The sequence below is a fragment of the Panicum virgatum genome, unplaced genomic scaffold (assembly GCF_016808335.1).
Source record: "Panicum virgatum strain AP13 unplaced genomic scaffold, P.virgatum_v5 scaffold_4415, whole genome shotgun sequence".
Classification (NCBI taxonomy): Eukaryota; Viridiplantae; Streptophyta; class Magnoliopsida; order Poales; family Poaceae; genus Panicum; species Panicum virgatum.
Genome location: NW_024376386.1, coordinates 18,769 through 34,648, shown reverse-complemented (window position 1 = coordinate 34,648; position 15,880 = coordinate 18,769). Strand labels below are relative to the sequence as shown.

Sequence of the window (15,880 nt, the reverse complement as noted above, 5' to 3'; positions counted from 1 at the left end):
CAGCAATAAGCATGTCATCAACATATAACAGCAAGTATATAGGTAATTCCTCAACAATCTTAATGTAAACACAGCTATCATATTCAGATCTTTTAAAACCATGTAACAACATAAATGAATCAAACCTCTTATACCACTGACGAGGAGACTGTTTCAAACCATACAAGGATTTCTTTAATTTGCAAACATAATTCTCTTTGCTTGGCACTATGAATCCTTCTGGCTGATCCATGTAAATTTCCTCCTCAATCTCTCCATGTAAAAATGCAGTCTTCACATCTAACTGCTCAAGCTCAAGATCATGCATAGCAACAATACTAAAGAAAGTCCGAATTGAGCTATGCTTCACAACTGGAGAGAACACATCATTATAGTCAACACCAGGAATCTGACTGAAACCCTTTGCAACTAACCTTGCCTTAAATCTTGGAGGCTCACTAGAAGACAAACCCTCCTTTCTCTTGAAGACCCATTTGCAGCGAACAGTCTTCTTTTTCTCAGGCAAGCTTACAATCTCCCATGTGCCATTCTTCTCAAGAGACTGCATCTCCTCATGCATAGCTGAGATCCACTTCTCCTTATCAACTGAATCAATGGCTTCAGAATATGTTGCTGGCTCACTAGCATCCTCCACCTGTTCAGCACAACTCAAAGCATAATAAGTCAGATTACACTCCTCAATTAAACGGTTTGGAGGTCCACAACTCCTCTTTGATCTGCGAAGAGCAATAGGTAAATCTACATCCTCCTCATGCTGCAAATCAGACTGTGAAACTGGAGGTGAGTGCTGAACAGTATCAGGAACACTATCTGAAACATCATTACCAACAACTTCATTTTCCTGGTCATCCATAAGCTCCACCTGCACACTAACTTGTGACTGCAATTTCTCAACTAAAGCATCATCTGTGGACAAACTGTCAGTAAACATCACAGATTCATTGAAAACAACACTTCTGCTCATAAAAGTCTTTCTAGTTTCAGGATTCCACAATTTATATCCTTTGACTCCCGAACCATAACCAAGAAACAGACATTTAATAGCTCTAGGCTCTAATTTTCCATTATCAACATGAGCATAAGCAGTGCAGCCAAAAACTCTCAAGTGTGAATAATCTGCAGGTGTACCAGACCATACCTCAATAGGAGTCTTCTTGTTGAGTGGAATAGAAGGCGATCTGTTGATCAAATAACATGCTATATTAGCAGCCTCGGCCCAAAAACGCTTGTTCATTTGAGCATTGGACAGCATGCAACGAGCCTTCGAGATGATAGTCCTGTTCATACGCTCGGCCACACCATTCTGCTGAGGAGTGTATGGTATGGTGTGATGCCTAACAATGCCTTCTTTTCTGCAATAATCATCAAAAGCATCCGAACAGAACTCTCCACCATTATCAGTTCGAAGCACCTTGACCTTCTTCTCAGTTTGCCTTTCTATCATAACTTTCCATTCTATAAAAGCAGCAAAAATATCATCTTTGCTTTTCAGAAAATAAGGCCAGACTCTTCTAGAGTAATCATCAATAATGGTAATCATATAACGAGCACCACCATATGAAGGCTTACGTGAAGGACCCCACAAATCAGCATGAACATAATCAAGTGTACCTTTTGTGGTATGAACAGAGGTATTGAATTTGACCCTCTTATGCTTACCAAATACACAATGCTCACAGAACTTCTTGCCACTCAGAATGCAGCCATCCAGCAGGTTTCTCTTCATCAATTCTGCCATACCGAGTTCACTCATGTGTCCAAGACGCATATGCCAAAGGTCAGTCTTACTAGGTTCAGCATTAGCAACATTAGCAGCAGAAACAGAACCATGCAAAGTACAACCTCTGAGAACATATAAATTTGAAGGATTGAGATCACCCAGCAAACATACAAGAGAACCTTTAGATACCTTCACAACTCCACCTGAACCGGTGTATTTGAGTCCTTCTTTATCAAGTGTGCTCAACGAGATCAGATTTCTTTTCATCCCTGGTATGTGCCTTACATTCTTCAGTATGCGAATCATGCCATCATGGGTCTTGATCTGAACAGAGCCAATGCCAATAATCTCACACGGGTTATCATCTCCCATGCGCACAAAATCACCGTTCTGCAAAGACTCATAGGAACTGAACCAATCTCTATTAGTACAGATATGAAAAGAACATGCAGAATCAAGAATCCACTCATCATGACCAGCAACACAACCAGCAAAGACGACCAAACAATCCGACTCAGAGTTTTCACCAGCAGAAGCAACACTAGCCTTACCATCATATTTATTTTTCTTCTTCTCCTTATTCTGTAATTTCCAGCAATCCTCAATCATATGAGATTTCTTCTTGCAATACTTACAGAATTTCTTCTTGGGACCTTTGGACTGGGAGCGGCCTCTACCGTCATTGCTCTTGCCACGATCGTTGTTATCACTTGAGGATCTTTGCTCTGATCTGCCTCTGACATGCAAAGCGTCGCCCCTAGAGGACGAGCCATCTGTCTGCACCATGCCTTTCATCTTCTCCTTAGACTGGAGTGCCTCACAAACTTCCGCAAGGGTTAGTTCATTACGGCTTAATAGTATGGTGTCATGAAAACTTGCATAAGAACTTGGCAAAGAGCATAATAAAAGAAGACCTAAGTCCTCATCTTCATACTTAACCTCCATCGACCCTAGGTCAGCAACGATCTCCTTGAAGACAGATAGGTGACCCATTACCGAATCACCCTCCTGCATCTTAAGCGTGTACAGCTTCAACTTCATATGCAATTTACTGGTAAGATCCTTCGACATGCAGATCGATTCCAGTTTTAGCCACAATTCTGCAGCAGTCTTTTCCTGCAGCACTTCTTGTAGAATATCATTAGATAGATGAAGCTGAATAAGAGAAAGAACCTTACGGTCCTTGCGCTTCTCCTCATCGGTCCACTCATCCTTCTTTTTCTTCCCGAATTTTTCCAGCGCCTCATCAAGATCATTGGTTTGTGCCAGAATAGCTCTCATCTTGACTTGCCACAGCGAGAACCTTGTCTTGTAGTCCAACATCGGTAGATCATACTTCATCGACGCCATCACGAAACCCTAACTTGAAACCACGGCTTTGATACCACTTGTTAGAAGCGACGGCGAACAAAACGATGAAAAATAGAAAGATCAAACCGCAGAAAGACACGAAGATTTAACGTGGAAAACCCCTCCAATGCGAAGGGTAAAAAACCACGGGCGCCAGCCAGCAAGAACTTCACTATATCGGGTGTTTGTATACAACGCCTAGCGGCGGCTTACAAGAGGAATAATAGGATTGATATTCTCCGGTGAAGCCTATGGGTTAGATATATAGGAGAGTCACGTGGTCTCCTCAACTTCTACTAGCAATGTGGGATTAAAAGTTTGTACCACATGGGCCTTAATGGGCCAAGCCCAAATTCCAACACTCTCCCATCAGAATTTGGATCACAATATAACACGCTCCAGGAGCATCTGCACGTCCTGTTCCTTTGTTCTCTCAAGCTCGGAGGGAGAAACCGGCCAGCCATCAACGTTCTTGTTAACTGCAGAGTTAATAGATACATAAGCAAGCTAAAACTCTACGGAAGAGATAGAAACGAGTAGATTTGAATATTTTCCAACCTTTGTTATTTCCTGCCTCACCACCTAGTTGTGCAGGCGATCTCCCTCCGGAAGGCTCCTTGATTGGAGCAGACGCTTGACAAGGAAGACTCGCCACGCTGCTGGCAGGAGGAGCAGGAGCCTCAGAGACATGAGTTGGGGCCGACGAACGTGCTGGCCGCTGTCAAAGGCGCCACTATTGAGGCCGAAGATGGGGCCAAAACCTGAAGCTGGCATGGAACTTGAAGCTGGCCTGCGCCACCACGGACTTGTGAATCTCGGGCGGCATCCAGTTACAACATTAAGTCATCCAATGAACCATTGTCTGATAATAAGTGCTCGGGCAGCTCAAGGATGGACACGAGGCTATCCAAAGTCACATCCTCGGGCCGCTTATAGAGAGTACATAAAAGGAATTCACTCCCAAAATCCTACAAAGAAAAGGGATTACGAGACGACACTTACATCTGAGCAAAGTGGAAGATGGTCAAAGTTAGGCAACCCGTTCATCCCTGCTGGCTGGGCGGCTTTATCCTGAATAAAAAAAATGCAATTAGGAAGGATGCATGGCAGTGTGGTGCTCCTCCGTTCAGATCACATTAGCTCAGAAGTGAGTTACCTTCCGTACGGCCGCATGCCCGCATGTGTCTGGTAGGTGTACTGAAGTTTCCGAAGGGTTCAGCTTGATGGATATGCCAGGGAACGAGGAGGCAAAAAATCTAGGCGGTGCAACCAATGCATCTTCCTGAGATTTAGTAGGGTGCGTAAGTTTAGACGAACCCTCAGGTGACTGGCTGGTAGATTCATTGTATCACGAGCACCTCCACCGCTGCTCGCTTTCTTCCCCTTCTTCCTCGAAGGAGCTTCTGTTGGGGACGACGGTCCAGATGACTCATAGTTGAGTATGTTCTCATCAGCTATCATCATAACACCCTGATTGGGCAGATTGCCGTTCCACCGGCTACCAGGAGCACTCCTGTCGTTGCGCGCCCTCCTCCAGCTTGCATGTGCGTCCTCCTTGTCACTGCTCATCCTCGTCCTCGTCACTGCTCATGGTGAGGCGCATGCGCGTCCTCCTTGCCGGAACCTCTCGGGCGCGATGATGATGGGACATTCACCTTCAACTCTGGCGGGCTCCTGGCCGCGCCCATTGGCGCGCGCGTCCCGGCATCGCGATCGCATCAGCTTGAAGAACCTTGATCTTCGCGGTCACCATATGGGACCTCCCTGAACGGGGCCTCTTAGCATGCCAATCCATCTCGCGTTCGTTGTTATTGCGAGCCATCAATGCTAGTCTTGCAACGGAAAGCAGAGGAGAAATCAGCCGATAAAGAAAAAAGAAAATAAGGGAGATGAAACGGAAGCTCGAGTTGGCTTGCCTGTTGACGGGACATCGGCGGAGGCCTGACCTAACTTCCTTGTCGATGAAAACGTAAATCTCAAGCTCAGCCTAAAATGCAAGCAAAGGAAAGATTGTACCGTCGGTGGGATCTATGGGTACCGCGGGGCTGTATATATAACCGGCGAGTCCACATAGATTACAGCACTCCAAAAACTGTGTATATTCCGTCGATGCGTCGGACATTGCGGATTCTTCACCAATTCGAGTTCGGATCATGTTGTTTGATCGTGTGTCCATGACCGACATCCTCACCACGTACGGCCTCGACGGGTCAGAGCATCTCCAAGAGTTCCCAATCTTACTTCCTCATCTTTATTTTTTGGAAAAAGAGAAAAAAAAACCTCTCCAATAGTTCCCTATCCTAGTTCTCCATCTCCTAACAATTCGCAAATCCTCCTCTGCCATGCGTAAAAATACGCACGCCATCGCTCCTCCTGATCGCCCCTTCCAGCCGTGACGCCGAGACAGGGACAGGCAGTCCACTTCGCTGCCGGTGACCTCGCCGGCGATGAGACCCAGTTCCATAGCAACCGTGTGCGACGACCAAACTCCTCCGACGTCCTCTCCACCTCTCCTCCTTCCTGCGATGACACACAGCGGCTAACTCTATGGCTGACAGCGACCAAGGCTCTGCTCGCGACGCCCAGTCATATCGAGGTCTTTCGGCCTCAAGCCCCCGCCTAAAAACCAACACAACCACCAGATTCAGCCACGGCAATCAGTCAGGCCTCCTGGAGAGCTGGAGCTCAAGCTCCACGGCAAACCTCCATGGCCGCGGCGGCAAGCTGCGGTGAGGGTCGCATTCCGGCAACCTGAGGCACGGAACCTCCTGGATGAGATCCCCTAACACCATCTATGCCTTCTACTCTCCCCTTCAAATCACCCAGAACAGCATCCAAGCACGGGGAAGATCCTGCTCGACCACCAGCAGATCATGGAAGGAGACAACCGCGAACTCGGAGCTGCGGTGGTGGATTTAACTGAGGAAGGGCTCAAATGGATTGGTCGTGATCTTGCAAGGCGGCATATGCGAGGAATTGGTCGGAGGTTAAGCAATGGCGACGAATTTCGCCGGAGAAGACAGCTCGGGCAAAGGGGAAGAATGACGGGAGGGAGTCAGATTTGGATGAGCTCGGGGTCAATTCGTTATTTTGGAGTAAAAATAGGGAACTATTGGAGATTGACTCTTTTTTCCTCCCTATATCTATTTGAAGAGTTGGCAAACAAGAAGTTTTGGGAAAAAAAGATTGGAAACTTTTGGAGATGCTCTCACGAGACGCGTCGGAGGTCTTCTTGGAGTGCGTCGGGCGCCTGGTTCACGCGCTCAGGGGGCTCGGCATCATCTCCTTCACGTCCATCGCCAACCCAGACGTGCAGTATGTCAACTTCCAGTTCTACGCGTATGCCGCCAACACAATAACAGTGCCGCAGCTTTTGGGACGGACCTGGCCAGCGGCGGGCTCGGGCCTCGGAAGGGGTTCTTCCGGGCACGCTATGCAGGCAGGGCAGGGCAGTCCATGCCGGCAGCCGTCCCTCGCCACGCACGCGTTCATTGTCGGGAATAAAAAATTATCAAAAGTTATGGATAAATAGGATTAACGCGATATATCGGACCAAATTCAAAATAAATTCAAATTGTTTCAAAAAAATTCATAGAATTTGACTTGAAACTATTTCTAAGCTATTAAACATCACTTGTTAACAGATAAAAATAAAAATTATGAGTGCGGGATGAATTTGAGCCGTCTGTGTAGAAGCAGGATAAATAGAAAAAAAATTGGCCGATATCTAATTTTATCCGACCCTGAGCATAGGAGGGATGTATCGGAAATTTATTCTCGCCGCAGTATACCTACTTGGACGCCAACAACAGCAACATAAGATTGGCCGATCCTTGGGGAGTCGCGGACCCCGCGGGGCCGCCGATGCTGATGCCGCTGTGCCCCCTCCCCCGCAGTAGGCGGCGGTCAGTCCTGCCGTCGGGAGCATGTCATTGGCATCCTATGCGCGGGGATGACGTCGTCACGGTAGCCAGAGGGCACGGCGTAGTCCATGTGCCAGAGGGCCAGACGAAGAAAGAATAGAGGAACAAAAGAGAGAGGAAGAGAGACACAGACGTGTAGGGTCAGGGGTAAATCCGTCTTTCCACACCTCTGTTAACAACGTATATATGAAAAAAGTGATGGAATAACACTAAAGGTATAAACCAAAATTTCTTTGGTACTAGAAGAATTTACTCAAGGATCAATCGATATCTGATCAGGTGAGTCCTTGCTTCTCTCTCTCCTGTTCTATGAACATAGGATGACGACGATGCCTGACTGAAATTCAAACATTTTGCGGGATAAAAAAACAGAGACGACGCCTGAGAGATTCCAACTCTCGCAGGAAAATCCCGTGTAGTTAGCAGGCACACGTGACAGATTCTAACTCTCGCGGGAAAACCCCATGTACTTAGCAGGCACACACGTACATTGGGATTACAACTCGTAATTACCAAAGCTTTGATCTCTGCTACAAAACACGTGAAAGGTTATGGTACAACACAGCAATGAACCCAAACCAACCATGATGATCCCATAACACACGGAACGTTGTCTTCAGAGTTTCAGGTTCCGTGCGAGTACTCCTACTAAGGGAGTCTGTTTTTAGAATCTTTGACGGAACAAAACTGCAGCTCTGAAGTTTGCTTCAGGTTCTTATACTTTGGAAGGCAGGTGCAGGGCGATCACTGATTCCGTTGCATATGAAAGAACTAGTGAAATGTTTCCTTCCATTGCCACTCAGCCGGATTCAGAGTTCAGACTTCAGTGCATATGAAATGATATATGTGCGGAGATTTGTAAAGGGAAAGGATGAGCATCAGGGCAAGAAGATGCCATCTTCTACTAAGGCCCGCCTGTCTACTTCACTTTGGTCTAAGGAAAAGGAAGAAGATTCGTCTTGTGAGTGCACATGCTTTAAGAAAATCAGATATGATCAATAAATACATAACATAGCTAAAGCCTATCTCACGGTGAAGAAAATCTCTGCGCACTTTATTTCATTTGATTTCTTTTACCTCTGCAGCAACGTTGTCTTTTGCTAAAGTGGCAAGACGGACACAGCAGGACAGAACAGATGACCCATGCGTTGCTTTGAGAAAAAAGAAGGTTCCTTTAGTTGGTGCAAGGATGAAAGCAAAAGGCATTATGCCTAATTAAAAAACGCAGGTAAAGGGTATTCTCCACCCCGCTTTTGCAAGAGCTTCCATTGTCATAGAGCTGCTTGCAGCAATTGGCCTGAGGTGTAGGACAGGCCCCAGTGGCCTTGTGTGTCTCTCTCGTCCATTATTTGCCTCCCCTGCGTACCATCAGGCTCTCCGTCCTCCCCCACGGCAGCAGCGACTTCTAGTCAATCAAGCCCGATCGGCGACAAGCTGCGGGCAGCCTGACCCGGCGAGGAAGTTCCATACCCGACCAGCATCGACCTGTGAGTGTCATCTCGCTATCTGTTGTTCTTTACAACTCTGCACGACACTGCTGATTGCAGCCCGCGAGGCTGTAATGTTCCATACACAAAAATCTCAATCCTTGCACTCGATTATTTAGGGGCAAAAAACCATGGAAGTCGTGACGGGGGCTCTGCCAAGCGTCATCACAAAGCTCGCTGGTCTAGCCGCTGGGGAGTACAATCTGCAGAAGGGGCTGAAGGGGGAGATCAAGTTCCTGCAAGAAGAGCTTGAGAGCATGAAGGCTGCGCTGGAGGACATCTCCAGGACTCCGGCAGAGCAGCTTCCCAATAATGACAAGATCTGGTCCAGGAATGTGAGGGAGCTATCCTATGACATAGAGGATAGCATTGACACGTTCATGGTGCAATGCAAGGATAAAGGGCTTGGCAAACAGCACGGGCTAAAAAAGGTCATTGATAGGAGCCTCCACTTGTTGATGCAGCCAAAGGTTCGCCACAAGATTGCCAAAGAAGTCAGAGAGATCAAGAGCCGCGTCATGGAGGTGCACGAGCGGCGGCGCAGGTACGAGGTCAACCTTGGTGTTGATAAACCTGTTACTGTTGACCCTCGTTTATTCACTCAGTACACCGAGATGAAAGAGCTTGTTGGAATTGAAGAGGCAAGGGATGAGTTCATCAATAATTTTTTGACACAAGGGAATAACATTCCCATGAAGCAAGGGAAGACCGTTTCAATTTTTGGATTTGGAGGCCTGGGAAAGACAACTCTTGCTAATGCAGTTTTTGAAAAGATTATAGCACAATTCGATTGTTGTGCTTTTGTTTCTGTGTCTCAAACTCCTGACTTGAAGAGATTATTCAAGGGCTTACTCAATGATTTTGGCAAGAGCATTAATGAAGAAATATTGGATGAGAGTCGACTCATAAAAGTACTCAGAGAATTCCTTCTGGACAAAAGGTACGAAAGCACTCCTTTCGCCAATTTATACATATGAAGTTTTTTAGCCTACTGATAATTTACACCCTCTGTTCACAATACTCCATTCATCAATTATACACATGAAGTACAAGTCTACATGTGGTTAATGAAATGTTTACATGTGGTTAATGAAATGTTCATGCACTCTCGCAAAAAAAAAAAAGAAATGTTCATGCACGGCTGCATTAAATGGTAGAACACCACCACTTAAGCTTTATCACATCATTATTAAGTGCAAATAATTCCCTGACTGGACTACATTTTGTTTTGGCAAAGATTCTGAGTGGACTTATTTTGTTCACGGACTTGCCAATCCAGCTACTCCCTAGCTATTTTAATTTAGTTTAATCATTAAATCTCCAGTAGTGTTCCATGCCAGTTAGCTTAATTTGCATCTAGCTGGTATATGAACAATATTAGAACATTTTTCCATCCTAAAATCACAAGTTTTTTTTCTAATAACTTGTGATATGTTTAGGTATATCGTTGTTGTTGATGACATATGGGATATCTCAGTTTGGAAAAGGATTAGATGTGCTTTGCCTGATAATGATGTTGGATACTCAATTATTACAACTACCCGTATTGCTGATATTGCTGAACAAGCTGGTAGTGCTTACAAGCTGAAACCCCTTTCTTCAAACAACTCTCGGAAGCTATTTTTTAGAAGAATATTTGGTAACAAAAACAAAGACAACAATGAAGAAATAGAAAAATGTCCTGATGATGAACTTGCGGAAGTATCTGACAGAATACTAAAGAAATGTGCTGGTGTGCCATTAGCAATTATTACAATGGCTAGCTTGCTAGCTTGCAAAGTAAGAAATAAACTGGAGTGGTACGAGGTGTACAACTCTGTTGGTACTGGCATGGAAAACAATATGGATGTGGAGAATATGAGAAAGATATTGTCTTTCAGCTATTATGAGCTGCCATGCCATCTAAGGACTTGCTTGTTATATTTAAGCATGTTTCCTGAAGATTTTGAAATTGACAAGGACCGCTTGATAAGAATGTGGATAGCTGAAGGTTTTATCCAATGGGAAAAACAGGGGAAGAGTCCATTTGAAATAGGAGAGTTTTACTTCAATGAGCTCATAAACAGAAGTATGATCCAACCGATACAAGATCAATATGGCGTGCTAAATAGTTGCCGCATACATGATATGGTGCTCGATCTTATCCGTTCCTTGTCAATTGAGGAAAACTTTGTTACTGTACTGAGTGATATGGATAGCACATCTCCGTCAAATACGATTCGGAGGTTGTCCCTTCAAAATGGCAAGGAAAGTGACATAATAGCTCAAGCTACAAGAAACTTGTTGCAACGTGCAAGGTCAGTTGTTATCTTCCCAGCAGCCGTTGCTCAAGTGCCGGCTGCTGGCAGCTGCCGATTTTTACGTGTACTGGATTTGGAGCATTGCAACCTTTCACATACTGATAGCCTTAAGTACCTTGGAAATTTATACCAGTTGAGGTACTTAAGACTATATTCTACGCATATTTCTCAGCTCCCGGAAGAAATAGGAAACCTGCAGTTTCTACAAACATTGGATGTGAGGGGCAATCCTATTTCCATCTTGCCTTCAAGTGTTGTCGAGCTAAGAAATTTGATGTGCCTATACATTGGATCGATTACAAGAGTGCCAAATGGAATTGGAAACCTAACATGCCTTGAGCAGTTGTCCACCATAAACATTATAGAGGAGTTGGGCCAGCTAACTGAACTGAGGTTGCTGCGTATTAGATTGGACGAGTGGAACGACAAGCTGTTGGGGTGCCTACACAAGTTACAAAAGATCCAGGAACTATGTATAGCAGTCCATCGTGGGCCACACAACATCGGTGGATTGAATGCCTGGGTCGCTCCTCGACATCTCCGTTTGTTGAATGCAGAAGGCAGCTGTTGGTTTTCTACACTGCCGGCTTGGGTGAATCCATCGTTTGTTCCGGTTCTCACCTGCCTACGGATTTCCGTGAGGGAGCTACATCAGGTGGATCTCGACATCCTCGGGAGGTTGTCAGCTCTCCGCCATCTATGGCTGATGGTGGACAATAAGAACCTGGGAATCCTTCAGGGGTTAATTGTTAGTCCTGGTTCGTTCCCGTGCCTTGAATTCTGTCACTTCTTTAAATTTGTATGGCCGGTGGTGTTTCAAAAAGGAGCTATGCCAAGGCTTAGAGAGCTTTGGCTGAATTCGTTGTTTTATGCGCGGGAGGCAAGAGGAGTTGGCAGCAGCGATGGTGGTCTCGACTTGGGCCTGGGGAACCTGCCATCGCTGCAGGACGTCAAGGCTATGCTCCGATGTGAAGGCGCTAGCAAGGAGGAGGCGGAGCAAGCCAAGGCTGCGCTGAAGCATGCAGCTAAAATGCATCCCAATCATCCCCACCATCATATACGTATAGATGTATATTGATTGTGAAGGTGCGCTAGCTCCTGTCCTTATTCCTTGCGTTAGTTTTTTCCCACCCTGTGCCATTTTTTCCCGCTTTGTTTTATTACAATCTTAATTGAAGATGAAGGTGGGTTAGCTCCTGTTGTTATTCTAAAATTAATTGCGAGACCACCATAGTTTTGTATATTTGTCTCATACTAGACTGCAAAATTTTTATTCTAAATTAATTGCGTTTGTTTTTTCCGTGCCCTATGCAGACGGCTGTTTCCCCCCCCCCCACCCCCTAAGTCCTAAATTTCTCTTTCATCTTAATCTAATCTTATTTTCGATTTCTGTCTCAGATTAGGATGATGAATACCGAACCGGATAAAAGATTTGAGTTTAATGCAAAATGATAAGTTGCTGGTGTAGCTTCGCCAATTTTCAGAGATTAGATTGCTCACGGCTCACCCGTGGACAGTACCAAATCCCAACTGAACTAAAATCTAAGGATGACCCTAGTGCCGTATCTACTAAACAGATTTCTTCATGGAAAGCCTAAAAGTTAAGGTTTATGTGGGCTGTGGAGCTTAGCATGGATTACACGAACTACCAACGCTCGACCGTATAGTATGTTATCTACTCAGTTCCCTGGAAATGCCATGTCTGTGGGTTAGATTTAGTTGGTTAAGAACTATTACATTGTCTGTGGGTTAACCTTAACAACTCGAACCCTTTTTTGCATACTGATGTTGCTCTCTGGAGTTATTTTGCATAGACTTTCAGAGCATCGGTGCCGGAATGCATGGTTTTTTTGAGGGGTCAGGAATGCATGGTCGATCGCTCTGTTTCTTTCTAATACAGGGCACCTGTATGTAGTGATGTTATGTACTCAGTTTCCCATGGAAATGCCACGTCTGTGGGTCAGATTTGGTTGGTTAAGCACTATTACGATGTCTGGCTTGTGCACGCTTGGAACCTGGAGATTTCCTAGCTGGCTCAATTTTATTCACTATTATGAGTGTTGCTTATGGGACGAAAAAGGTCGAGAAGTTATTTTGCGTGAGACTTCAGATCATCGGTGCCTGAATGCATGGTCGATCGCTCTGTTTCTTTCTAATACAGGGCAACTGATGTAGCATTTCATTGCAACTAAGACGCCTGCTCTGTTTTGGTGCGCGATGAGAATATGACATCACTACATAGTAGTGATTCCCCATGCTCTGTTTTGGTGTGCTCTGTTCTAAGGATTACTCTAGTCTGCAGAACATGGTGCCGAAACATGCATGTCAGGTCAGCGGTCCCAGGTGTGCGGTCACCTTCTAGTTCTAGCAAAGATCGCACCCATTGCTTATTTTCTGCATTGTGTTCTGTTCATCTCATCTCATCTGTTATTATTGATGCATTGCATGGATGATTTGATGACCCCCTATGCTCTGTTTCCGTGTGCTCTGTTCTGTGCATATCTCTGCTCCAACCAACCGGCTGTCGGCAACACTCGTCGGGAGCGAACTGCCTGCATATCCGCATTCTGTCTTCATTACCCCGGTCTGTCATTCAGGCCGAGTCTGCATGATCTCATAGGAGCAAAAATCTTCCGAGCGGGTTGGCCATGGACATGAGGGAAGAACGGCATCATAGTAGTATCTTACCAATACTGTTTCGGCACCATGTTCTACTAGAACATGGCCGGACGCCGTGTCGCGCCGCCTCCCCACATGGGCATTCATCACGCCTCTCCCCGCAGGCCACCTGAGGCGCCCATCCCCGGATCACCTGGCCCCTTCCGCCCTCCTCGAACCCGTCTGGAAGTGGCGCCGATTCCAGCCGGGGAGCAGTGCAGAACGGGAAGAGAACGGCGTGGGAACGCGGAGGAGAAGATGGGCGGCAGCGTGTGAGCAGAATCGGACAGAAACCCAAGGGATGGATATGATGTGGAGAACACATGCATCAAGCCAATTAATAGCTTGGAGGAGCCAAGATTGACCAGCAATATAATTCAGCCAAGATTGCAATCTGTGCTGTGTTATTCGACCGATCGCAAAATTAAAGATGCATGACCAGTTGCCACGATCGAGCATATTTAATTTAATGGAAAAAGTCTAAATTACTTCTCTCAACTACAGCTAAAGTCTGGATAACCCCCTAAACTATTGTTTGGTTCATTTTACCCCTCAAACTATACCATTTGGTTCAAATTACCCCCTACTGTAATTTGTCTTTTTCATTTCTCCATGTATAGGTGGAGTTTTAAGTTGAAATTTAACAATATGATAGTACACACCATAACACACGTTAAAAAAAATAAATCATAATTTTTCACCATTATTTTGACAGGTTAGGATATTTAATAATAAATTAGTCATTGGAGTTCAAAATTATATGAAAACTAATGGGGAAAAATTATAAATTTTTTTCTAAATATGCATTATGATGTCCACTACTACCCTGCAAAATTTTAAATTAAAATTCAACTTGTGTAAGGGGAAACATAAAAGATAAATTGTGTTTTGGGGTAAAATAAACTAAATGACATAGTTTATGAGGTAAATTGAACCAAATTATAATTTAGGGGGTTATCTAGACTTTGGCTATAGTTGAGAGGAGTAAATTGAACTTTTTCCTAATTTAATTGTGCTATATATTAATTACTCGACCGCAACAGAAGAGATGACCACCAATTGCCACCGGCGGCACGGACATGTGCACGTCGAGCTCCACCATCACGTACCCCTCGGACACCACCAGCTCGACCATCCTCCACGTCAGGTAGCCGGCTGATGCCGCCGACCACCGCGGCCTCCGCCTTGTCGTCGTAGACCCCGACGCGGCCGGCCATGGAGAAGGTGCTGCCGCTGTACGGCCCCGCGGTGAGCGCGACGGTGACGGCGACAGCGAGCTGCTGGTAGCTGGAGGCGAAGCAAGCCAAAGCTGCGCTGACGCATGCAGCTGACATGCACCCCAATCATCCCCGACTTCATATAAGTATTGAATCTGAATGTGCGGTAGCTCCTGTACTTACTCCTTGCTTCTCTCATTTCCCATTTCTCCGAAACTTAATTGCGTTGGTTTTTCCTGCCCTGTGCCACCCTAGCTCCAGTTGTTTTTTCTCCCTTATTCTAACATATCTTCTCCGCTTTATTTCTTCAAACCTTAATTTCATTTCTATTTCCGTTTCAGGTTGAGATGATGAATAACGAATCGGAGAAAAGATTTGAGTTAACGCCAATGATAAGTTGCTGGCACATGACAAGTTCCTCTGCTTCCCCACATCTGCAGAGATTAAATTGCCTTGTGCACGCTTGGAACCTAGAGATCTTCCGGCTGGCTAAATTTTACTCCATTTTCTGCAGTACCGTAATTTTACGCCAATGATAAGTTTGTACTAATCTTCTGAAGTCTACCTAAGTTTGACGAAGACGAACAAGAAGTATTTTTTGGATTATTTGCAACTTGTTGCCCAGGTCGTCATGTGTGCCCGTGAGACGTCTGAGCATATGTGCCGGTATGCAACTACAACGCCTGCTCTGTTTCGGTGTGCAATGAAAGTAGGAGATTACTGGATAGTGGTGAACGCAGGCTCTGTTTCCATGTGCTCTGTTCCGTGCATAACTCTGTTCTGCAGAGCATGGTGCCCACACGAGTAGCTTCACCTACCGTGGTCGGACCCATGGTTGTCGGCAATTTGCACTAACGAAGCGTTGATCTGTTGCTTAACATACATGGAAAGACGAGATCTTGAAGAAAGAATTTAAAGAAACATGTGAAAGAATGCGTCATGTTCAATTCCGGATACGGTCTAGCTCATAGGTCCGAATGCGACTGCAATTTTCCAGTACCATCGAGCGAAGCAAATCACTAGTGTATGGTTATTGTCAAGAGCGAAAATCTTCCGGGCATGTCAGCGATGGACATGAGAGAAGAACGCCAGTAGCATGTTATTATATAGGCATGATTATACACAACACCAAGCGGTCAAGCAAAAAAAATCATAAGAACAATTGGACGGGGGGTGATGGAATCTGTCAAGGGCCGACATTATCAAATGGACAACGCTAATGCGC

At 45.4% G+C, this 15,880-nt stretch overlaps 1 protein-coding gene across 1 annotated transcript; it reads left to right on the top strand.

The window, feature by feature from the left end:
- Positions 1-8,171: 8,171 nt before the first annotated feature.
- LOC120694254 (disease resistance protein PIK6-NP-like) lies at positions 8,172-11,985 on the top strand. Its single transcript, XM_039977421.1, has 3 exons — positions 8,172-8,480; positions 8,600-9,420; positions 9,920-11,985. Exons 2-3 carry the CDS (start codon positions 8,612-8,614, stop codon positions 11,856-11,858), a joined length of 2,748 nt encoding a protein of 915 aa, XP_039833355.1. The 5' UTR covers positions 8,172-8,480; positions 8,600-8,611; the 3' UTR covers positions 11,859-11,985.
- Positions 11,986-15,880: the final 3,895 nt, after the last annotated feature.